This window comes from Equus quagga, chromosome 10, assembly GCF_021613505.1.
Source record: "Equus quagga isolate Etosha38 chromosome 10, UCLA_HA_Equagga_1.0, whole genome shotgun sequence".
NCBI classification, from domain to species: domain Eukaryota; kingdom Metazoa; phylum Chordata; class Mammalia; order Perissodactyla; family Equidae; genus Equus; species Equus quagga.
This window is the reverse complement of record NC_060276.1, coordinates 37,696,465-37,718,628: the sequence shown is the minus strand read 5'-3', so window position 1 is coordinate 37,718,628 and position 22,164 is coordinate 37,696,465. Positions and strand designations below refer to the sequence as shown.

General features: G+C 45.7%; 1 protein-coding gene across 1 annotated transcript in view; it reads left to right on the top strand.

Annotated features, from left to right (window-relative positions):
• Window positions 1-22,164, top strand: part of FRMPD3 (FERM and PDZ domain containing 3) — a 76,228-nt gene that overhangs the window by 25,827 nt on the left and 28,237 nt on the right. Inside the window, exons 5-10 of the mRNA XM_046672727.1 lie at window positions 7,391-7,495; window positions 11,976-12,083; window positions 14,657-14,788; window positions 16,231-16,350; window positions 21,229-21,365; window positions 21,685-21,811. Of these exons, the coding sequence (XP_046528683.1) occupies window positions 7,391-7,495; window positions 11,976-12,083; window positions 14,657-14,788; window positions 16,231-16,350; window positions 21,229-21,365; window positions 21,685-21,811 (729 nt within the window). The remainder of the gene's footprint in view (window positions 1-7,390; window positions 7,496-11,975; window positions 12,084-14,656; window positions 14,789-16,230; window positions 16,351-21,228; window positions 21,366-21,684; window positions 21,812-22,164) is intronic.

The following is a 22,164-nucleotide window of genomic DNA, read 5'->3' as shown; positions in this document are numbered from 1 at the left end:
TCTGATGCCTCCATATGTCCCATCGCATGGCCTCTTTGCTATGGCCAGGCTGCTTTCCTTCTCCTCCTTGTACACTTCTTAGTTCTTACTGCCCTGCAGGCTTTTGTCCTTGTACTAGTCCGCATCTCATCTAATGTGTCTGTTTCCTTTGAGACCTGGTTTGAGACTCATGTCTTCCACACGACTTTGCCTGACTAACCTCAGTGAGAGTTTCTAGTTCATTCACTCTTTCCTCAAACATTTTTGGAATACCTACTATTCTAGGTGCTCTTCCAGGTTGGGAATATAGCAGTGCACAGGACTGATGTGGTTCCCAGCCTCACAGAGCTTAGCTTCTAGTTCTTGGGCTTGTGCTCTCTAATCCCTTGGAGCTTAGAAGTGGGTGAGCACATACACCACACCGGGGTGATAGTCAAAACAATTAATAACCTGTACAGTAGGGGCTATCTGATCAGAATGTAAGCCAGCCATAGACACTGGAGCAGAGTCTTGAAGGCCTCCTAACTGTGCCAGGTATTAACCCTTTAGTTGATCATTTGTGAAGAGGTCCTAGGGGAGAGGTCAGGTGGCACCCAGGAAGCTTAGGGCAGTGGTTACTTACCAATCAGTGTTAAAGAATCCTTCAATATTTTACAACAGGTGTGGCCGTACTAGTGCATCCCCACTGAATGTCAGCCTTGCATACACATGCAGTCAATTCTCGTTATTCACAGATTCTGTATTTTCAAATTTTCCTACTCCCTAAAATTTATTTGTAACCCCCAAATCAATACTCAGGTGCTTTCTTGGTCATTTACAGACACACGCAGCACATGAAAAATTTGAGTCTCCGAATGTACATGTTCTCAGCTGAGGTCAACAAGGCGATGCTCTGTCTTCTTGTTTCAGCTGTCATATAGAGGTGTCCAGAAGATGGAGATGGTAGGGGACAGTGCATTGTAGTGCAAGAAGCTCCAGCCGTGGGGACAGTTGGATGGGATTTGAATCCCAACTCTGGCACCTGTTAGTGGGGTGGCCTCACGCAGGTCACTTAACAGTTCAGAACCTCCTTTTCTCCTGGTGAAAGAAAGAAAATAGAATCCACCAGGATGACTTGTTTTTAGAATTTAAGATTATGATCTATATGAGATACACACACATACACACACAGATTTCCACTAAGAACGACTGTTTAGTATTCATTAGTTCAGTGTTTGAGGTGACTTTATAGACCATAACTACCATGAATAACAAAAATCAACAGAGAGAATCTTCTTTCTTAAGCTATAGTGAAAGATTCTTGAAGAGTTCCAGTAAATGTTCACTGTTATAGCCCCTGCATCACAGAACATAGTACTGCATCCACGGCAGCCTCTTGGCATCTCATGGGTACATGGAGACTGCTGCCTCTTAGCAAACTCTTGTCATGTTCAAGCTTGATTACCACTTCTTCCCAGAGACAATTTACCGAGAGGCAGGATGTGGCCCAAGAATCTGTATTTTTAATAAGAGCCACAAGTAATTCTGATGTTCACTAGAATTTGGGAAATATGGGATCAGACAATCTCTAAGGCTCCTGCCACCTCTTCCATTCCTTGGCTGATAATGGTCTAATACAGTGGTTTTCAACCCTGGTTATACATCAGAACCACCTGAGAAGCTCTTAAAAATATTGATAGTCATGCTCTAGCCCTGATCAATTGACTTAGGAGCTCTGGGGATAGAGCCCAGGTATTGGTCTTTTGAAAAGGCTCCCCAAATTATTCTGATATGTAGCCAAGGTACATATCGGGAACTAATATGTAGTCTCTTTAAAATGACATTTTCCTTTATATAGAGTGACTCTTAACTATAGCAGATCATTGGGAGGTATTTTGGGCAGTCACAGGGTCCTTTCCCAGGGCCCCTCAAACCCTGCTGCATAGATCGCCACTTATTGAGCCTATATGTATGTAAGGGTGTTCCTTCATCTTTGAGTGACCAACTGTTCTCTATGAATGACTGAATGTGTATTAATTTGGGTACCCTTAGACCTTGGCACACAGTATGTCCTCAATAAATATTCTAAAGTAAATAAGGTACTGGATTATGACCCACAATGGCTCTGGAAAAGCAATCAGTCTCTTCAAATGAAATCCTAGTTTGCTGGTTCTGAAAACTTAGCCTGTACCCAAAGACCCTGTATCTCCTCTGCTTGGAGCCACTTGCCCAGAAAAAAAGCCAAAATAATGGGAACCACTGCAAAAGGACTGTTTCTCCACTGAGTTTTTTGAGGTACAGTGCTTGGTAGACGGTAGGACTTAAACCAAACATGCTGAATTGATGAACTAATTTGTTATTAACCTTAGCAATCAACTAGTATCTTTTATTCTGTGTCTCCTTTGTGCTTGGTGCTAAGGGGAGACACAGTAATATAAAACGTCATCTCTTCTTTTACAGCCTGGTTGAGGAGATGAGCTATGGCAGTGTGGATTAACGAGTACTATAGGAAATGCAGGGAGGGGAATGAATGGAGGAGTTGGGGAAGGATTCAGGACCAAGATAGAATCTGAGCTGAGCTTTAGAGATGCCATTTAGCTGAGCAAAAGGGACACCGGGGGACCTGACGTGCAAGGATGGCAAAGAGATGGCATGAGGTGAGCACAAAAGAAGCCCAGTGTATCCATGGAGCTGTAGGCAGAACCACCCAACTAGGTGATAGATGGGGAATGAGAGTCATATGTGGCTTGCGGTGGGAAGCAGGGGAGCTTGGAAGCTGGGGAGATGACATATTCACCTCTAGGCAGTCCCAAGTGAAAGAAGGAGGGCCCCTGGGTCCCTTATCAGTGGGATCATGAAATCAGGATGGCCTTCCATTGTCCCAGGCTCCCACAATGGTTGCTATGGGAATTTCTTATAAGTAGACTCAGGTGTCAAAGACAATGAGCCAGCAGAAAGAAGAATCAGGAGGCTGTCAAAGCTTCAGGAACCTGAGCTCCATCCTCTTAAAATCTTTTCACACTTATCAAAGTGGGGCCCTATCGTCCACTAAAATGTTTGGCCATTTACCTGACTTTGGCCAAGACATGAGTGAACACAACCCTGAAATCTGTACTAATAGAGACACCAAATTAAAATAATGGTCAAAGAATCACCAGCTGCTGAATTCGGTCCTGAGGGAGAGACAGGCTCTCTCCTCTATTGCTTATTCCACCGAGCTGCTGGCTTCATATGTGCTTCAAGGGGCTTGCAGTGGCCCCGGAGGTATTAGCAATTCTAGTCCAGTATTTCAAGCCAAAATTCATTTTAGCCAGAAAGGGTGCCCGTTGCAAAATGAGACTCCCAGCTGCTTGGAGGAAAAATGGGTCAGTGAAAAGCTCAGATGGCCCAGCTTTAAGGTACTCAATTAATCTTTGCTTAATAGATTAGGACATTTTCAACAATATAAATTCCTGGGCCCTACCCTCTCAGAGATTCTGACTTTTTAAGTCTGGTGTGAGCCTAGAAATCTGTGTTTTAACAAGCAATCCCCAGTGATTCTTATCATCAAGAAAGTTTTGGACTAAAACAGTGGGTAGGTGCGTGTTAATGAGTTAGTGCAGGGGTTGGCAAACTTTTTCTGTAAAGGGCCATATAGTAAATAATTCAGATTTTTGTAGGCCATATGTGATATCACAAAAGCGGCTATAGGCAATACATAAATGAAGATCATGGCTATGTTCCAATAAAGCTTTAATAAAAAAAAACAGGTGGTGGGCAGGATTTGGCGCATGCAGACCCATAGTCTGCTGGCCCCTGCATTGTGTGCGTTACTCCTCCCTGGTACCATATTCACATTTTGACCAGGGCCTTCCCAATTCTCAATGTTTTAATTCAAATGAATGACCCTAGTATTAAGAACTCCAGGCTCCATAGCTGAGCTTTGAAGATGCTTTGGGATAGGGCAACCTTTGAGAGCCCCTTATATCATACTGTAAGGAAGGTATCACCTGTGTCGAAACATAAGGCTAGACAGGACTCTGTGACATGTAGCAGAGACCAGCTGGCAATGAGTGAGTCACTATCAGTGATCAAGGCTGAAGACCAAGAATAGGATGGAGTCTTAGAGACCAACAGGACATGGGTCAATGAAGAATGAGGCACAAACAAGCTGAAAATAGCCCTACAACAGATACCGGAAATGATTATAATCTCTGAAAACAGTGGCAATTCCGCTTGCTCCTTCGTGATTTTGCTCTTATAAGTATCTGAATCTTTTATCTGTAGTGGTATCTCTAGGACAGGATCTAATCTTGGACTTTTGGTAGGGAGAGCAAGGTGGCTTTTCCCTCCTCATAGGTGAATACATGGAAGGATACCAGTTGAGGTTCAAATCCATTCAGTAGGACCAAGGTAGAAGAAGAACCAGTGGAGGAAAGATCAGGAATGGACTTCCAGCTTCAGCCTGCTATGGGGAACAGTCGCTAATTCAAGATTCAGGAAACCTGGGTTCTAGTTTCGGCTCTGCTACCAAATTATTTTGACACTTTGAGTAAACCATATCCTCTTCCTGGGCCTCTGTTTCACGTGTAAAAATGAAGGGTGGACTACATGGCCCATTCAGGTCTCTAGAAATGCGTCGTTCCACACTGTGCATGGGTCATCCAATGACAGATGATCACAGAGAAAGGAGAGGGTGACTGTCAGGTAGAACAGAGATTTCACCTGCCTCGTGTCTATGGCACCTCTGGTGAAAGTTTGGACTGCAGTGGAGATGGAGTCAAGCAGAGCTGCCTGAACATAGCTACAGATCTTTCTGTCTGCCCCTTCCCTTTGCTCCTGCCGCAGCCTGCTGCGCCTGCCCAGGATTTGAGCACCAAGCTGTGCAACACACAAAGGCATTTCTCAACTCCCATGAACAATCAATACTGTAATCACTTTCTGCAACGATCTCCAGCCCTGGATTTCATCGTGTTATATTGTCTGCTGCCATCAAATTGTCCCTGTGGCTCAGGATGAGAAGTCTAAGGTTCCTTTAACTCACTGGTTCCCAACCGCAGCTGCATTTTGAAATCATCTGGAGCTTAAACAATACAGAGACCTGGGCCCCATCCCCAGGAATTTGATGTAATTGATCTGAGATGGGGCCTGGGCATCGGGATTTTTAAAAGCTCCTCCAGTGTTTCTGCCGTATGCCCGGGGACCGACACCTACTGCCTGAGTTTCTGCTGGACTCGGGTAGAACAGGTGGCTTTTTGCAATCTGCCCTCTGTAGGGAATGAAATTGCTGGCTCCGGAACAGAACACAGCTGGGACCAGGGCCCAAGACCTGATAAGGACGTTTGTTTCTGGTGTGTCTTTATCTTAGGGCCCTGCCCTCCTGTGGCTGATCTGGTGAATGAATCTCAACCACAGTGTTAATGGCAGAAAATAGCATAATGTATTGCCCTCCCAGCTGGCAGGGGCCTTCAAGGCCTTAACACAAAGGAATTCTTTTTTTTTTTTAAGATTTTATTTTTCACTTTTTCTCCCCAAAGCCCCCCGGTACATAGTTGTATATTCTTCGTTGTGGGTCCTTCTAGTTGTGGCATGTGGGACGCCGCCTCAGCGTGGTTTGATGAGCAGTGCCATGTCGGTGCCCAAGATTCGAACCAACGAAACACTGGGCCGCCTGCAGCGGAGCACACGAACTTAACCACTCGGCCACGGGGCCGGCCCCAACACAAAGGAATTCTTGATTGCAGAACTCGCAGGCTCCATAGCAAGGCTAGTGGGGGAGGTGGTTTGAAGGGATCCCAAACCCGATTTCCCCCCTAGTCTTCCTCATCTCAGTAAATGGTAACTTCAGTCATCCAATTGACTCCTCTCTTTTTCTCACCTCCCACATCCAATCCATCAACATATCGTCTTAGTCCTATCTTCAGAGTATATCTGGAATTCACTCACTTTTCATCATCTCCATTATTACCATCCTAGCCAAATCCTCCATCATATTTTATCTGTATTATTGCAGTAGACTCCTAATTGGTCCCCCTACTTTGGCCATCACCCTCCTGAACTCTTTTCCACATAGCAGCCAGAGGTGTCCTTTTAAAAATGCAAGTCAGACCCTGTCTGCTCAAAACTCTCCAGTTGAGTAAAATCCAAAATACTTGCCACAGCTCACAAGGCCCTACGTGACCCACTGCCCCGCTACCTCTCTGAGTACAGCCCCTCGGGCTCCTCCCGCCGTCATTCTGCTCTGGCCACACTGGGCTTCCTTGCTGCTCCTCATGCACCCCAATCCTACTCCCCTCTCAGAGCCTTTATTGTTTTTTTCTGCCTGGAAGGCTCTTTCTCCAGGTATCCTCATGGCTGTCTCTCTGTCACTTCCTTCAAGTCTCTGCCTAAATGTCACCTCCTCGGAGAGGTCTACCCTGCCCATCCTGTCTTAAAGAACACCCCCATCACTGCCACCCTCACCCGCTCGTTCTCTCATGTGATCCCTTACCCTGCTAAATTTGTCCTCATAAGTCCTTATTTGCTGCCTAAGAGATATTTGTTTATTGTCTGTCTATCCCTGCTAGAATGGACGCTCCTTGAGGTGAGGAAGTTTTGTCTGTCTTGTTTGCTGCTGAATCCCTCATCACTTAGAACAGTGTCTGGCACATAGTGGGCCCTCCCCAAATTTGTCACATGAATGAGTAAGTGCCCCTGAAGACATGAGGGTGCCCCTCACCAGGACTCCCATTTCCTTAAATCCAAGGAGCACCCAGGAAAGACTTAGTTTCCAGCATCTGCTAACCATTCATCCTGCTGAATTTGTGGGAGAGTTTTCAAGAACTAGAGAACCCAGCCGATTCTTTGGGTGTTTCTTATAGAATTGGATGAACAAAGTGGTGGAGAGCCCAGGACTAGAATGTCAGGACACCGGGGTAAAATCCGCAACGCGTCTATTCCTCAATAGTGTAGAAATTGTGGATAAATCATTTTGGAGTGCTAGGCTTCCTCTCTCCCACATCTAAAATAATATTTTCTATGAGCCTCCTTCTGAGGGGCAGGGCATATCTGTGAGATGAATAAGATCATTTCTACAAATCCTTTGAGATACTTGTATTCAGATGTAATAAAAACCACCATTTAGGTATATCTCACATTAAGAAAACCAAATATATAAAAATTCAGTGTATGTTATTACTAAAGCATTTTCGCAAACTCCCCTAGGCCTAGAGCATTAATAATAGGATGCAATTTACCCAAATTTGATTCATGCCCAGCTTTTTCAGAACATACCAATCATACAAGGAAGCACTTAGCACATTGCCTTGCACCTAGTATGCAATCAATACTTATTTATTGACTTATTGATCAGTAAGGCAAAGTGTACGTGTACTGAGACATCTTAACTCCCACATGGCAAAGGTCAGGTTTTTCCCAGGGATGGAGAACTCACCAGCCCTCTGTTCTTTTCCAGTCCCCCAAATCTGCCTTCATCAGTGCTGCGAAGAAGGCCAAGCTGAGATCCAATCCCGTGAAGGTCCGATTTTCTGAGCAGGTGGCAGTTGGAGAAACAGATGCAGTAAGTGCAACTTCAGCTCCCTTTCCTTGGCCCTTGGCCAGAATCAGCCTGCCATCGGAGGTCTCCCTCTGGAGCAGTTGCTCATCTGCTGCTCCTCAGAGTGGACAGCATTAAGAAGGGGTTGGAGGGGACCTCAGGGCTCTGGGTGGCTAATGAGGGGTGTGTGGCGTCCAGAGAGGCCCTGGGCATTGTGGGGAGGAGGAATACATATCAATTCACTCAGGATCCTCGTGGTGCTTAGAGAAATTTCCATCTTTAGCACAGTAGCTTACACTCAGAACAAGTGCTCCATAGACATCTTTTGGCTACTTGATAGAAGCAGGAAGGAAATAGTGGTTTTCTGAAGATCTGGAAAAAGAGTGGCTGGTGAAATTGAGCCCTCTTCACGTTGAAGTGATCCTGCACCTCCATGTCTTGACTGAAGAAGACCGTGCACTGAAGGGTGAAGCAGCCTAGGGAAAATGATACAGACTCTCATTAAGTCGCAAAGCTTTTATTAGGCACCTGCTGTGTTCCCAGCACCACAAGGGATGCAAAATAAAGACCTATTCCCCGTCACTGGATACCTCACAGTCATGTTGGCAGGACAGATGGTTCAGATTGAGAAGGTATAGAATCCATCACTGGATGGTATGGTTTCAAGGAACAGGTGATGCTTGGCAGCTCATGCCATATAGCTGCCAATTTGGGGGGTCATGGCCAGCCCACAGTTTTCTCACTGCTTTGTGTGGTTTACATGAGCTGAGCTGTCTGCTCTAGATAAGCAAGTGAGAAGAGGTAGGTGGAGAGCAGAAAGATGTGTCTTAAGCATTCATGGATTATGGCCCAGAATCTCCCAGGAATCTGCGGAAGTTGGCGATATCCCGTGGAGGTAGGGGTAGGGTGAGGATAGCCGAGTTAACAGGCATTTGTGTGCTTTTGCAGGCTCTTGCAGGCTGGGCTCTCCGGAGGCACAGCTGCAGTTGAGAGGAGCTAGCAGGTCCAGCCTGAGGGGGACATCAGTGGAGTGCCAGGCTCTTCCCTAGTTCTTTGAGGCAGAGCCACTCAGAAGAGATAGAGGACACAGGTGTCTTCCATCTCCATTTCCCTGACTCTCATCCCCACACTCAGCCCAGGCCTTCCTCCATCCTTGTTTGAGGAAGGCAGTGAAGCCCAAGGGACTACAGGGCCTCACTGGGTAAGCCATCTAAATAATTGGTGATTGAATTTCGTGTCAGTCCTAGCAGACGAGGTTGAAGAGAAGCTGGGGTGGTGACAGAGAGAAAAGGGAGCAGTATGGAGTCCCTGCAGATCAGGGTGAAGCAGACCCTGAGGTCCAAGTCACTAAGGGGACATTTGTGTCCTGAGCCCTTGAAACCCAGAGGAAAGTGTGACTTGAATTTATAAAGTACAGACAGGTGCAACCTATCTCATCTCAGTATTACAGAGTAGAGTAGTCCCCCTTACCTACAGGGGATGTGTTCCAAGACCCCCAGTGGATGCCTGATACCATGGATAGTACCAAACCCCATATAGACCATGTTTTTTCCTATGCATACATACCTATGATAAAGTTTCATTTATAATTTAGGCACAGTAAGAGATTAACAACAATAATGATAAAATAGAACAATTATAACAATATACTGTCATAAAAGTAACCATAGATTTTAGCAACTGCAGCATACAATTTTTTTCTTATTAAGTCTAGAACTATCACCTTTTCATTTAAAAAAAAGGCACTTTAAGGGCTTCTCTTTGGCATATCCGAATTGCCAGCATCACCACCCCTGTGCTTTGGGGCCATTAGTAAGTAAATTAAGGGTTACTTGAACACAAGCACTGCGATATCATGACAGTGGATCTGATAACTGAGACCACTACTGAGTGACTAACAGGCAGGTAGTGTGTACACTGTGGATACGCTGGACAAAGGGATAATTCATGTACCAGGTGGGACAGTGCGAGATTTCAGCACACTACTCAGAACAGTGCACAACTTAAAACTTATGAATTGTTTATTTCTGGAATTTTCCATTTAATATTTTCAGACCACAGTTGACCACGGGTAACTGAAACCGCAGGAAGTGAAACCGTGAATAAGAGGGGACTACGGTAGTCAACCAAAGCCAGGCCACCCAGTGAAGAACTCCCTCCCTTCCCCCACTTCCCCCCTCCTTTTTTCTCCCCTCTTTTTCTCTCCCTTCCCCACTCTCCTCTGCCTCCACCACGACTCTCCTCGCTATACTTCACAACTAACCACAGGTGGAATCAAGCCCCTACTCCAGACCAATCTGAATGTAAATGCCCCAGAGTAGCTAGGACCCACCTGGGGTTACTTCTGTTGCTCCTGGACAGGCTACCAGGCGTGCTGGGAGGCTCTGGTCTGGGAGGGAGACAAGCATCAATCTTCCCACTCTATCTGTGCTCAGGAAGTTACCTGATAACAAAACAGCATCCCCCCTCACAACCGCCACCAGTGTGGACCATAGCAGCCTCACCATTGGTTGCGACCTGGGGGAATCCAGGCCCAGGTGACTCCAAGGCTGTCCTATCATCACTTTCCCTTTGTGTTTCAGGGCTTTTTAAGCAGCCAGAGAAAAAATAAATCCTGTGGGTGTTCCTTGCCGACTCTATTTTTAAACAAAATCAATTAAGTAATTATCTGAGTCCAACTGAGTGTGCTAAATAAAACCTACCACTGCTGAGCATCACCAGCCTGGGGACAGGGGCCTCTGGGCTTGGCAGGAGCGAGGCATCTTGGGATTAGGGAGAGAACCAGGGGGTCACACTCTTCCAACTTTATATCCCCTCACTTCCCACCATGGCTTGACTCCTAGCTCCCCACTCCTGCTAGCCACACTTTGACCCAGGAGGACTTGCTTGTTCATGCTTTCATACTTTGTCTATGACAGTCCCTAGATCTGGACTGTTCTCTTCTGGCCTTTCTAATAGTCCACACCGACCGTCTCCTTCAAAATCAAAATCCAGTTCGCCTCATATAGGAAATTAACAAGTTTATCTTATACTTGTTGGTTTGTTTTGGTTTTATAATTGTTCTCTGGTGGATTTACACACGTGTGTGAGGTCATCACAACAAGAGTGTAGGACTAGACCTGGGTCCTCTGTTTCTGGCATAGCACTCATGGGGCTTAGTCCAGTGCTGGGCCTAGAGTAGAGGCTCAGTGAATGCCCACTGAATTAAGGAATCTGGCCATCTTATGCAGCTTTTCATTTCCTATAGAACTGATAATGTTGGCCCAGGGAAATGGTTGGATTCTCCTGATGAGTCTAATCATTCAAGGAAGCACATATTAAGCACCTACTGCTCATATATTAAGCAGCCATTTATTAAGCACCAACTGTGAGCCAGGAACTCTGCTTTATGTTGGGACTACAACGATTGAATAGAACATGGTCATTGTACTCTGACTTCACCATTTGATTGTGAAAGACAAACATCTTCAAAAATATGATAAGAGCACTGAGAGAGGTGTCTACAAGTTGCTGTAGGAACACATGGGAACACCAGGTCCAAGTACCTGACGATATTGAACATGCCTTTGCAGAATTCATATTTAAGCTGGGTTTTGAAAGATGAGTGAGTAAGAGTTTGCCAAGGAGGGGAAGAGGAAGGCAGAGGGAACAGTCTTTATTTCACAGATATTTATTGAGAACTTAGCATGCACCACTCTATAAATAAAAAAAGTGCCTGGGCCAGGAAAACTTTTGCTAAGGAGTTATCAGGTGTCAAAAATGGGCTTTGCCAGTGATTCTCAATTAGAGTCAGTGCTGCCTACTCTCAGAGAGCTTTTGGAAGTGCCTGAGGGTGTTTTGGGTCATCCCATCAATTTGGCATGCTGTTGGCAGTTAGTGTCTCAGGGTCACAGATGCTAAGCGTCCTGCAGGAAGTGGAGACAGTCCGTGAATGACAAATTGTCAGAGGTCTACAGGCATGAAAGAGCAGCGTGGGTATCTGGAATAGCAAGACATGACTCTGGAGAAGTAGGCAGGGGCCAGGCCAGGAAGGACCTAGGATGCTATGAGGGAGGGGGAATGGTAGAGCAAAGGCACGGATGTGGAGGTGATCTCCATGTGCGAAGGGCCTGGTGGAAAGGGAGGCGACAGGAGATAAGAGCAAGTGAGTGAGGCGGGCTCCTGAGGAGGCCTTCTGTCAGCCCTTCAGTATGTGGTCGTCTCTATGGGCCAAACACTGCTCTAAGCTCTGGAGCTTTAAGCCACAGTGGAATGAAGGTGTGCTGTGACATCAAATGAAGGGTGAACTTTTGATGTGACCTAATATCTTCGAGGAGAATTTGGTTCTGGTCTCCACGTAACGTTATCATTGATCTTCTCTTTCCTCTGTCTCTTTGTCCTTCTGTACCTTTGGCTCCCTGTCTCCTTCCCTTGCTCCTCGCTCTTCCTTTCTACATCCCTCCTCTGGCTTCCCTCCTCCTTCTAAATGAGCCCCTCTCCTTGTCCTCTCCCTGCCTGTTCACAGAAAATGATGAAGAAAGAAGCTCTTCTTCTCATCCCCAATGTCCTGAAGGTTTTCTTAGAAAATGGGCAGATCAAGTCATTCACATTTGATGGCCGGACCACTGTCAAGGTACATATAGAGTCTCCTCTCTCAGGTCAGCATTACCCTCTCTAGATCACACACAGCTGCTGGTCTTCAGGTTCCTGAGTCTGCACACAGCTGCTTGCTGCTGGAGCAAGGTGGCCTTTGAGCTCCTGCTCAAAACACACAATCCTCGGATCAGGATGGTGGGGGAAATTTGTTTGCCCAGCTGTGTGCTAGTGATTGTAAATGCGAGTGTGTGTGCATGTGCATGCATCTACTTGTGAACTGCTTTGGGTCCCTGTTACGCTGGGTCCTTCAAGACTCTTGGGAGCTGAGGAATGTGAAGATCGTTAAACAATTTATAAAGCAAAAGTGATTTATATTGATACAATAACACCTATGCAAGTTTACACGCAGAAATCAACAAACACAATCTCTCAGGGGATTAGCTTAGCCATGTCTTGCTTTTTAAATAACAACGAGATCTCAAGCTCTGAACCAAGATTTCAAAAGTCAGGCAGCAGTCCCTTTGGCTATTCCTTTCACAGGAAGAGCAATTACTGAGCTGTGATTCTTAATGGCTCAGCCAGGCATCTAAAAGTTGTAGTGATTCCCTTAGTCCTGAGGAGGAGAGGCGATGATATGGTTAACCCCCAGGTTCAACTCTGGTCTGGGACAGAAATAGCCATTCATGCTTCTTCTGGACTCTTTCCAGAAAGAGAATGCTATCCCCAGATTGAATGTTTCCATGCAACCAATGCTGCCCAGTGTTCAGAATTAGCCTTGCCGGTGGTTCTCAGCTCGGCTCAGCACTGCCCCCTCCCAGATGGCTTTTGGGAATGTCTGAGGGTATTTTGGGTCATCCCCACTGTTCGGCATGCCACTGCCATTTAGTGTCTCAGGGTCAGGGAGGCTAAGTGTCTTGCGGGGAGTGGGACAGTCCGTGAATGATGAAGAATTGTCCTGCCCAAAGTGCCAGTAGCACCCGAGTTGCAAATCAGTGTGTCTAACCCGTGTTGATTGAACTGAGTTTCTTTGGAAGGCTTAGGCCTGGGTGGGTATCCTAGGGGGACCTAGGACCAAAACACACTCCTTAGGGTGCCCTGGGATGGTCTCTTGGCTATTGAAGGTCTCAGTTTATAGGAGAGGCATTGGAAATGGAACAAGGCCACCCAGGGATGTCCAAATGCCCCTCCTCCAGATGTGGATATGTCTCCGTATCAGAATCCTCCTTGGTTTTTATTCATGGGTTGGTATGCCCACTGTAGATCTGTCTCCACACTGGAGAATTCACTCCTCTCTTTCCCCTTGGAGGCTTCTTTGAGCGTTCTCCTACTTCACAATGTCACCACCATTGTTGCTTCCAGGTAGCCCCAGCCTTCCAGGACAGCAATGTCCCCTGGCTTGAGATCTCACCCTGACTTCAGGGGGGTGCACTGACTGTTCATTGGAACTTGGACAGGCTTCCAAGCCACTTGTCTCAGAGAGGTACCTGGGTGAATTGACAGCCTTGGCACGGGGACCCTTACACTTGTAACGCCAGTTGGCAATCGCCAGCTTGGCCGTCCACGATCCCAGTGCAGCCGAACTGCAAAGAAAACCTCATTTGTCCCTGCCAGAGCTCCAGCAACACTGGCGCCTCTGTGACTACTTGGATAATACAAAGAGATACTCTCAACTACCCACCAGTTTCCAGCCTAACATTTGAATGGCTAAGCGTCTTTTTAATGTTCACTGAGGGGGTTGTTTGGCAAGCCTGGCTGTAAGGGAGCTTCTCATTCCCAAGCCTGCCTCTTTGCAGCCCTTGGGGGCTGAGTGATGCTGATTCCATGAACACACACACACTGGAGCCCAGTGTACGCTGAAGTCACAGCAAATAGACGGCACAAGTCTCAAAACTGACATTTGGGCAGCCCCCATGGATATGTTTCCAGACACCCTAATATTAAAAGTAGGGCAGCAGAGCAGACGGAGCCCAGAAGTAGTCAGATTTATGACTGTACACAAGACATGTGACATAGTTCCTCTGCCTGGACACATTTTTCAAGTTGCTAAATTGATCATCTCTAAAAGCCATCTACGATCAAAAATGAACATTCTGCCAGTAACTCAAGTCATTCGATTTAGATTATGAATCCAGAAATAGTCTACTTTTCAAGTACACAATTGTGGCTTTTGCTTTTGTTAATTGCTAAGTTGATGGACAAACCAGAATGAACATTGTGACTCATAGAAGAAGGTGAGAGAAGAACTAGTACAGTGCCTGGCACTTAGTAAGCACTTAGGAAATAATTTGCCAAATGGAAGGAGAGAGGGTGGGCTGTGACCTTCTTTTGCCATATGCCTGGTCAGGCCAAGTTCAGAAACACCCTCCTCCACCCCTTGCTCCTTTTGTGTTCCCCAGGGCCCAGGCCTCTGAACAGCACTGATGGGTCACTCTCCTTATCCTGGAGCACAGTGCCTGGGCCACCATAAAGGCCAGTGTCTCCTTACCAACCTCAGCCTTCTACCCCCGGTCTATCTTTCTTGATATTCAGTCTCCCTCTCCCATGGTTGGTGCTTAGAGTAGCTTAGAGCTGGAATGGATCTCCCTGTCAAGGCTCTTCTTTCTTCCACAGGATGTGATGGTGACGTTACAGGACCGTCTTTCCCTGAGGTACATTGAGCACTTTGCTCTTGTCCTGGAGTATGCCGGGCCAGAACAGAACCACAAGTTCCTGCTTCTCCAGGACAAGCAGCCCCTGGCTTATGTAAGTAACTCCTTTGTCCTGGCTTGATACCTTTGCATGTGGCCTCTACTAGAGAAGAGGACTCCAGGCACTCTCTTTCTAGAAAATTCATAATAATATGCTCCACCAGTTCCCAGAAGTCACAGTTCTCAATCAAGCTCTGTTCTACCCACCTCCAGAGGGCTTTTGGCACCATCCCTTGTGACCTAAAATGGGCATGAAGATTGCTAGTCTTGGTCTCTATTGGGAAAAGTGTGGGGTAGTGATTCACTGTGAAGCTCCCAGAATGCTGAGTAGAAGAACAGTGTCAACTCTCCTGCCTCCTGGAAGCCCTGCCTGCTAGACTTTTCTGCCTCCGAGAGGAAGCTTGGCCCTCAGATGAAGGCTGTCATGTGGAAGGGTCAGCGAGTGGAGTCTAGTGAGACTAGTGAGGCTGGACAAGTACGGGCTTGGAATGGGCTGAGTGGAGCCAAGAATGGGCAGCATGTCACCCACATCAACTTCCAAGGCAGAGTAGGAGAAAGCGTCTTATCATCCTCGCCTTTGCCATGTGGAAAAAGGCTGGGGAAATCCAGGATTGCTGGATAGTTGTCACCAAGAGTGAAGCACCCAGAAGAGTCAGAGAAGCAACCAGGGTCAATCAACATTCCGGGGAGGGAGGAGAGGAGTTGGAGAGGGACAGTTAGGGAGCAGTGTCTAATAGAAGTGAAACAAAAACCAAAATCAGACACAAAAAAATGAAAGGATTTTAGGAAAGAAAAATTCTTCAACTTTACCTCTCAGCCAAATGCCATCCAGAGACTCACAGGTTCCCATGAAGAGAAGGTTGTAGGTGTCCTGCCTGGAGGGAGGCCTGAATACCTCCTCGCCCCTCAAGAAGAGTTTTGGATTCAATTAGTCTCTTGTTCCAAATTGGATTTTAAACTTTTTTATTACCAAAAAATCCCCAACATACACCAAAGTAGAAGGAATTGTATAATGAACTCTCATTACCCATGCCAGCTTCAGCAGTTACTGAAATATTGCCAACTTGTTTCAGCTATACCTCCAAAGGAGATTTTAAATCTTTGATTTGGCTTCTAATCAGCAACTTACTCTGCTTGAAGCTGAGCCCCTCTGCAAGGTAAAGGCATTAGCCCCACAGAAAGAAAAGAGTCAGAGAACTTCCCAGGGGCCCTCTCTTCCTACATAGTGTCTTGGGCCTTAGATTGTTCATAAAAGGCCATGTCCTGGATAAATGATATGAAAATTCTAGTCTCTTTGGGTCAAAAGGGCCGAAAGACCTGGCTCCTCATTACTTTCCCCCAAGGGTAACTAGAATCAGCCAGGCGGGAGACAGAGTGGGAAATAGCACCCTAGCTCTTCCCTAAGCCCCGCCTTGAAGAGCCCCCAAGCTGGTTCCCACCACCCCAGCCATTGATCCCAGATCTCTTTTCCTCACACCCCTCATCCCTGCGATTCAGGTGGTGCAGCGGACACACTATCAGGGAATGAAATGCCTCTTCCGGATAAGCTTCTTTCCCAAAGACCCTGTGGAGCTGTTGCGTCGGGATCCCGCTGCTTTCGAGTACCTGTATATCCAGGTAGAGTCTGGCTTGGGGATACACAGACAGACAGACCAATGGACAAACAAGCAGGCAGGCTGTTCTGCCATCACAATGAAGTCACTATGTAAGTTTTCCCAACCTCCAGGTAGCTCTGAAGGCCCTTTCCCTTTCTGCTACCATCGTAGACCAGGGCCAAGTTGGTTGGCCTGGTGACCTGAGCTGGCTGTGGCTCAAGGTCCTGTCTGTTTGTCCGGACAGATCTCATCAGTTTTCAGGAGCAAGCAACCTCATTAACTCTGGCACCATTACTGGATCCCCAGGTTTAACAAGCCCATTTGGGTAACAGGGGGTCCTAACCCCCAATGCCCAGATCCAGTAAGGAGATGATTCCCTATTTAATTCATCCAGAAACATTTGCTGACCTGTGCTAGGTGCTGGCAATCAAGGTGAACAAAGAACTGTCCTGGCTTTCTAGAGCTCCTAGATTGATATGTGCCCAGGTAAATATAAGACAGTGTGACAGGCACTATGTTGATGGCATTGTGCAGTAGGGGCACCCAGGAAGCAGTTTGTGAACTCTCCAAGGGAGGGGCATGGTGAAGGCTTCACAGAGGAAGTGATAGATGCACACTCTTAGCCTTAAAGGATAAGTGGACGTTTGCTGTGTGCAGAGATGGAGTGGAGGGGGCACATTCTAGGCAAAGGGACTTGCGTCTTCAAAGCCTTGGTGGCATGAAACAGCATGGGATGATGAGAGAACTATGAATAACTTACTTTGGATGGAGGACAGAATGTGAAGTAAGGAGCAGTAGGAAATGGAATAGGGGAGACCGGAAGCAGATGGTAAAGGGCCTGATAGGTCATGGCAAGCACAGGCTTTAAACTGATTTAGGCTGGGCAGCAATTCTCAAAGTGTGGTCCCTGGAACAGCAGCATCAGCATCAACCAGGAGCTTTTTAGAGATGAAAATTCTTGGGCCCCAGTCCAGTCCTACTGAATCAGAAACTCTGGAGGTGAGGCCCAGCAATCTGTGTTTTAGCAAGCCCTCCAGAGGCTTCTGATGCTTGATGGTGTGTGGGAACCACTGCTTTACGGCAGTGTGTCTTGACCCTAGCTGCATGTGAGAATTATCTGAGAAGCTTTGAAGAAAATGGTCTGCCCCACCCAAGACCAAATAAATCAAAATCTGTATGGGTGGGGTCCAAATATTGATATTTTTAAAATTTCTCAAGGGATTCTAATGCACAGCCAAGGTAAAGAAATTCTGCTGTAGTATGGGGGCCCAGAAATGTTGAAAGGTGAATAGCCTACTCAGATGAGTGATTTCAAAAGATCACATAGTGCCGAGGAAACACACCTGCTAGAGAGCTACTGCAGTTACCCCCAAGAGAAATGATGGGGGCCGGAACCATGGCTGTGATGGTGGTGGTGGGATGGGATTCAAGAGATATTTAAAAAGTAGAATTGATAGGCTTTGACTCAATGAGTGTCTGGGAAAAGTGGTATCATTCCCCAAGTTAGGGAACACAGGTAGTAGAATAGGTTTGGGAAAAGATGAGTTCACTTTGAGACATGTTGAGTTTTAGGTGCCCATAGGACATACAGAGTGCTTGATGAAAGGGAAAAAACCTCAAAACTCATCTCTGATGATGTCTCTGATAGAGATACCTGGAGATGAGCTATGAGATGTTGTGGTTGTCCTTTCTGCCCCTTCTGACATCCTAAAATGTTAACATTTCTCAAACAGCCTCGGGTTCCTTTATCAGCACTCTAGGGGGCAATGAGTTGTGGTTCTTCTATGAATTTTATAAGTTTAGTTCTCATTTTCTTTGCCCTAAATTTCTTCATTCAGGCCTCCAGAGATCATCTTGGTTCAAATATTTTGGAATTTGGTGACAAGACCATGTCCACCCTCTCTCTCCCCTTCGTGATGATATGGACTTCAGCTGTATTCCTTCTTGTTTCTATTAAACAGATTTATTGGGGTCTAATTGACACATAGCAAACTGCACATATTGAAAATGACAATTTGATAAGTTTTGATATATGTTTATACCCATGAAGCCGTCACCCACAATCAAGATATTGACCATATTCAACACCTCCAAAAGTGTCCTCAGGCTCCTTTGTAATTTGTTCCCTCTATCCCCAGGCAACCACTGACCTGTTTTCTGTCACTATAGATTACTTTGCATTTTCTAGAGTTTTATATAAATGAAATAATACTGTATGGAAACTCATTTTGGTCTGGCTTCTTTCACTCAGCATAATCATTTTGAGATTCATCCATGTTGTTGTGTGTGTCAGTAGTTCATTCCTTTTTATTGCTGGGTAGTATTCCATGGTATGGATGTATCAGTATTTGTTTATCAGTTCACCTGCTGATGGACATTTGGGTTATTCCCCGGTTTTGACTACTATGAATAAAGCTTCTATGAACATTCATGTACAAGTCTCTGTTTGACATATACTTTCTTTTCTCTTGGGTAAATACCTAAGAATGGAATGATTTCGTCATATGGTAGATCTGTCTTTCTTTAATTTCTTAAAGAAACTCCAATACTGTTTTCTAAAGTGGCTGTACCATTTGACATTCCCACTAGCCACGTATGAAAGTCCCAGTTTCTCCACATCCTTGTCAATACCTGGTATTGTCAGTATCGTTTTTTATTTTAGTCATTTAATAGTGTACAGTGGTAGCTCATTGTGGTTTTCATTTGCATTTCCCTAATGACTAATGATGTTGAACATTTTTGCATATGCCTATTTGCCATCATGCATCTTTTTTGGTGAAGTGTCTGTTGAAATCTTTTAGCCACTTTTTTATTGGGGTGGTTTGCTTTCTTATTATTGAGTTTTGAGAGTTATTTATGTATTCTGGATACAAGTTTTTTGTTGGATATGTTATTTGCAATTATTTTCTCCCAGTCTCTGGCTTGTCTTTTCAGTTTCTAAACAGTGTCGTTCACAGAGCAATAGTTTGAATTTTGATGAAGTCTAATTTGTCAATTTGTTTTTTTATGGATTGTGCTTATGGTGTCCTATCTAAGAAATCTTTGCATAACCCAAGTTCACAAAGATTTTTCTCCTATTTTCCAGAAGTTTTATCATTTTAGGTTTCACATTTAGGTCTTTGATCCATTTCTAGTTGACTTTTGTATATGGCACAAGGTATCAATCAAAGTTCTTTTTTTTTTTTTTGCATATGGATATCCAATTGTTCCAGCACCATTTGGGTTTTTTTTTTTTTTTTTTTTTTGGGGAAGATTAGCCCTGGGCTAACTGCTGCCAATCCTCCTCCTTTTGCTGAGGAAGACTGGCCCTGAGCTAACATCTGCACCCATCTTCCTCTACTTTATATGTGGGACGCCTACCACAGCAGGGCTTTCCAAGTGGTGCCATGTCCGCACCCGGGATCCAAATCGGTGAACCCAGGGCCGCTGAGAAGCAGAACATGTGAACTTAACCGCTGTGCCACCGGGCCGGCCCCTAGCACCATTTGTTGAAAAGACTATCCCTTCTCCACTGAATTGCCTTTGAATCTTTGTCAAGAATCAGTTGTCTATATATGTGTAGGTCTTTTCTGAACTCTATTCTATTCCATTGATCTACTTATCTGTCTCTATGCCAAAATCACACTCTTGATTATAATAGCTTTATAATAAGTCTTAAAATCAGGTAGTGCTTGTCCTCCATCTTTGTTCTTCTTTTTCAAAGTTGTTTTGGCCTTTCTAGGTCCTTTGCATTTTCATGTGAGTTTTAGAATTAGCTTGTCAATTTCTACCAAAAATCTACTGTGATTCTGATTGGGATTGTGTTGAATCTACAAATCAATTTTGGGAGAACTGACATCTTAATAATATTGAGCCTTCCAACTCATAAAGAGAGTATCTGTCTACATTTATTTAGGTCATTAATTTTTCTCAACAGTGTTTTCTATTTTCAGTGTACAGTTTTTTCACACATTTTGACAAATTTATCCCTAATTACTTCATATTTTTGGTGCTATTGTAAATGGTTTTGATTTTTAATTTCAGTTTCTGATTGTCTGTTACAACCATGTGGAAATACGTTTTTGTGTATTGATCTTATATCCTGCAACCTTGCTAACTCAGTTCTAGTAGTTTATTTGTAGATTCCATTGCATTTTCTACATAGATGATCATTGATGAAGCATTCCTTTTCCACTCTCTCCTATTCTGTAGTGATACCACTATAGCTCCCTAGTACCATAGCTCATCCTGGTTTCACCTCAACACAATGGGCAACTGGTCTAACCAAGGTTGACTCATTGATAGCTGGAATTCTGACCTTCAGGGTTTGGGAGTTATCATACCCTTGGCCAGTAGTCCAGGGAACCCCTTTTAGGATAGAGAAGACTGACTCATCCCTGCTTTTGACTTTCAGACCCCAAGGAACAGAATATCTGCCCAATCCCTGCAATCCATCTCTCACCCTGTGCTTCTGGGCCAGAACGCTATAGAGAGCCCCTCCCAATGTCTGCTTTCCTTTGTTTCCATCTGAGCTAGTAGAGGAGCCTCATGTGGCTGGGGGGTGAGTATAGGCCCACGAGAAAAGGCAGAAAGCTCTCTTGTAACAGTAGGAAAGAAAGGGAGAGGTGTCATGTCTCACTTTTGCAATGACCTAGACAGTCTGCTCACTTGTGCCTTGCCATTGTGTGCATCTGCCACTGAGAAGAAGGCTGTCGAGTATCTGCTGTATGAAGTAAACAGTGTATCTGAGACCCAAGGTTCCTCTGTTTTCTCCTCTCCAAGGGCAGAACCTTCCTCCTCCCCTTGATCTAGAATGTCTCCCTGACACCTTGATTCTTTTCTGGGATGTAAGGGAGTAGATCAAGGGCTATGGAGGGAATGTCTCCTTTAACTGATGGATTTGGACTGCCTTCTCTCACAGAGTCGGAATGATGTTATCCGAGAACGGTTTGGAATGGACCCTAAGCCTGAGATGCTTTTGGGCCTTGCTGCCCTCCACATCTATATCACTGTCTCAGCCACTCGACCTAGTCAGAAGATCTCACTCAAGAATGTAGAGTAAGTTGTGCCGGGACCCTTAGGGATGGGGGCAAGTAGCTGTGCAGGGAGAAGGTGAATGGTGGAACTGTGCTATGCTTTTCAGGAATCTAGCTCTGGGAAGAGAGGGAGAACTGGAGTTCCTCACAGCTAGACCATGATGCCCTTGAGCTACAGCTTCTACCGGGGAACTGTGGCCAATGTTATTCTCCTGCCCCGTCCCTTTTTCTCTTTCTGCTCCATCTCTGCCTCAGATTCAGTCAGTTTCTGCGTTACCATCTTCCTTTCTCTGTCCTACTTTGCCTCTCTCACTAATTTCTTACTTTTCTTCTGCTTTTAGGAAGGAGTGGGGCCTGGAACCCTTTCTTCCCCCCTCCCTCCTGCAGGGCATCAAAGAGAAGAACCTCCGGAAATCTCTCTCTCAGCAACTGAAGGCTCACCAAACACATCCTTCCAGTGGCACCAAGGTACCCAGAGTAGGCCATTCGGTGCCATGCTCAAGCACTAGTGTCCATGGGGGGCTCTTGTGTGGTTTCCCAACAGGTCTGGTCTTCTGGGGATCGTCCCCATTGTTTTTGACTTGGGTACACATCCAGCTTGGCTAGATATGGGGGACGACTGTGTAGAGGAGTTTTCCCCAAGCCGGAACCGCCCCCAGGGACGGTTTAGTAACCAGTCACAGAGAGAGCCCAGGGTCCTCAAAGTAAAGGGGCCAAGATGCAGGGGGAGAAAATCCTCAGATTGTTTTCACCCATTAAGTCTGTGCAGATTGAGCACTTGCCGAGGGGACAGCACTGGACCCTGGGGAAGCACATGTTTC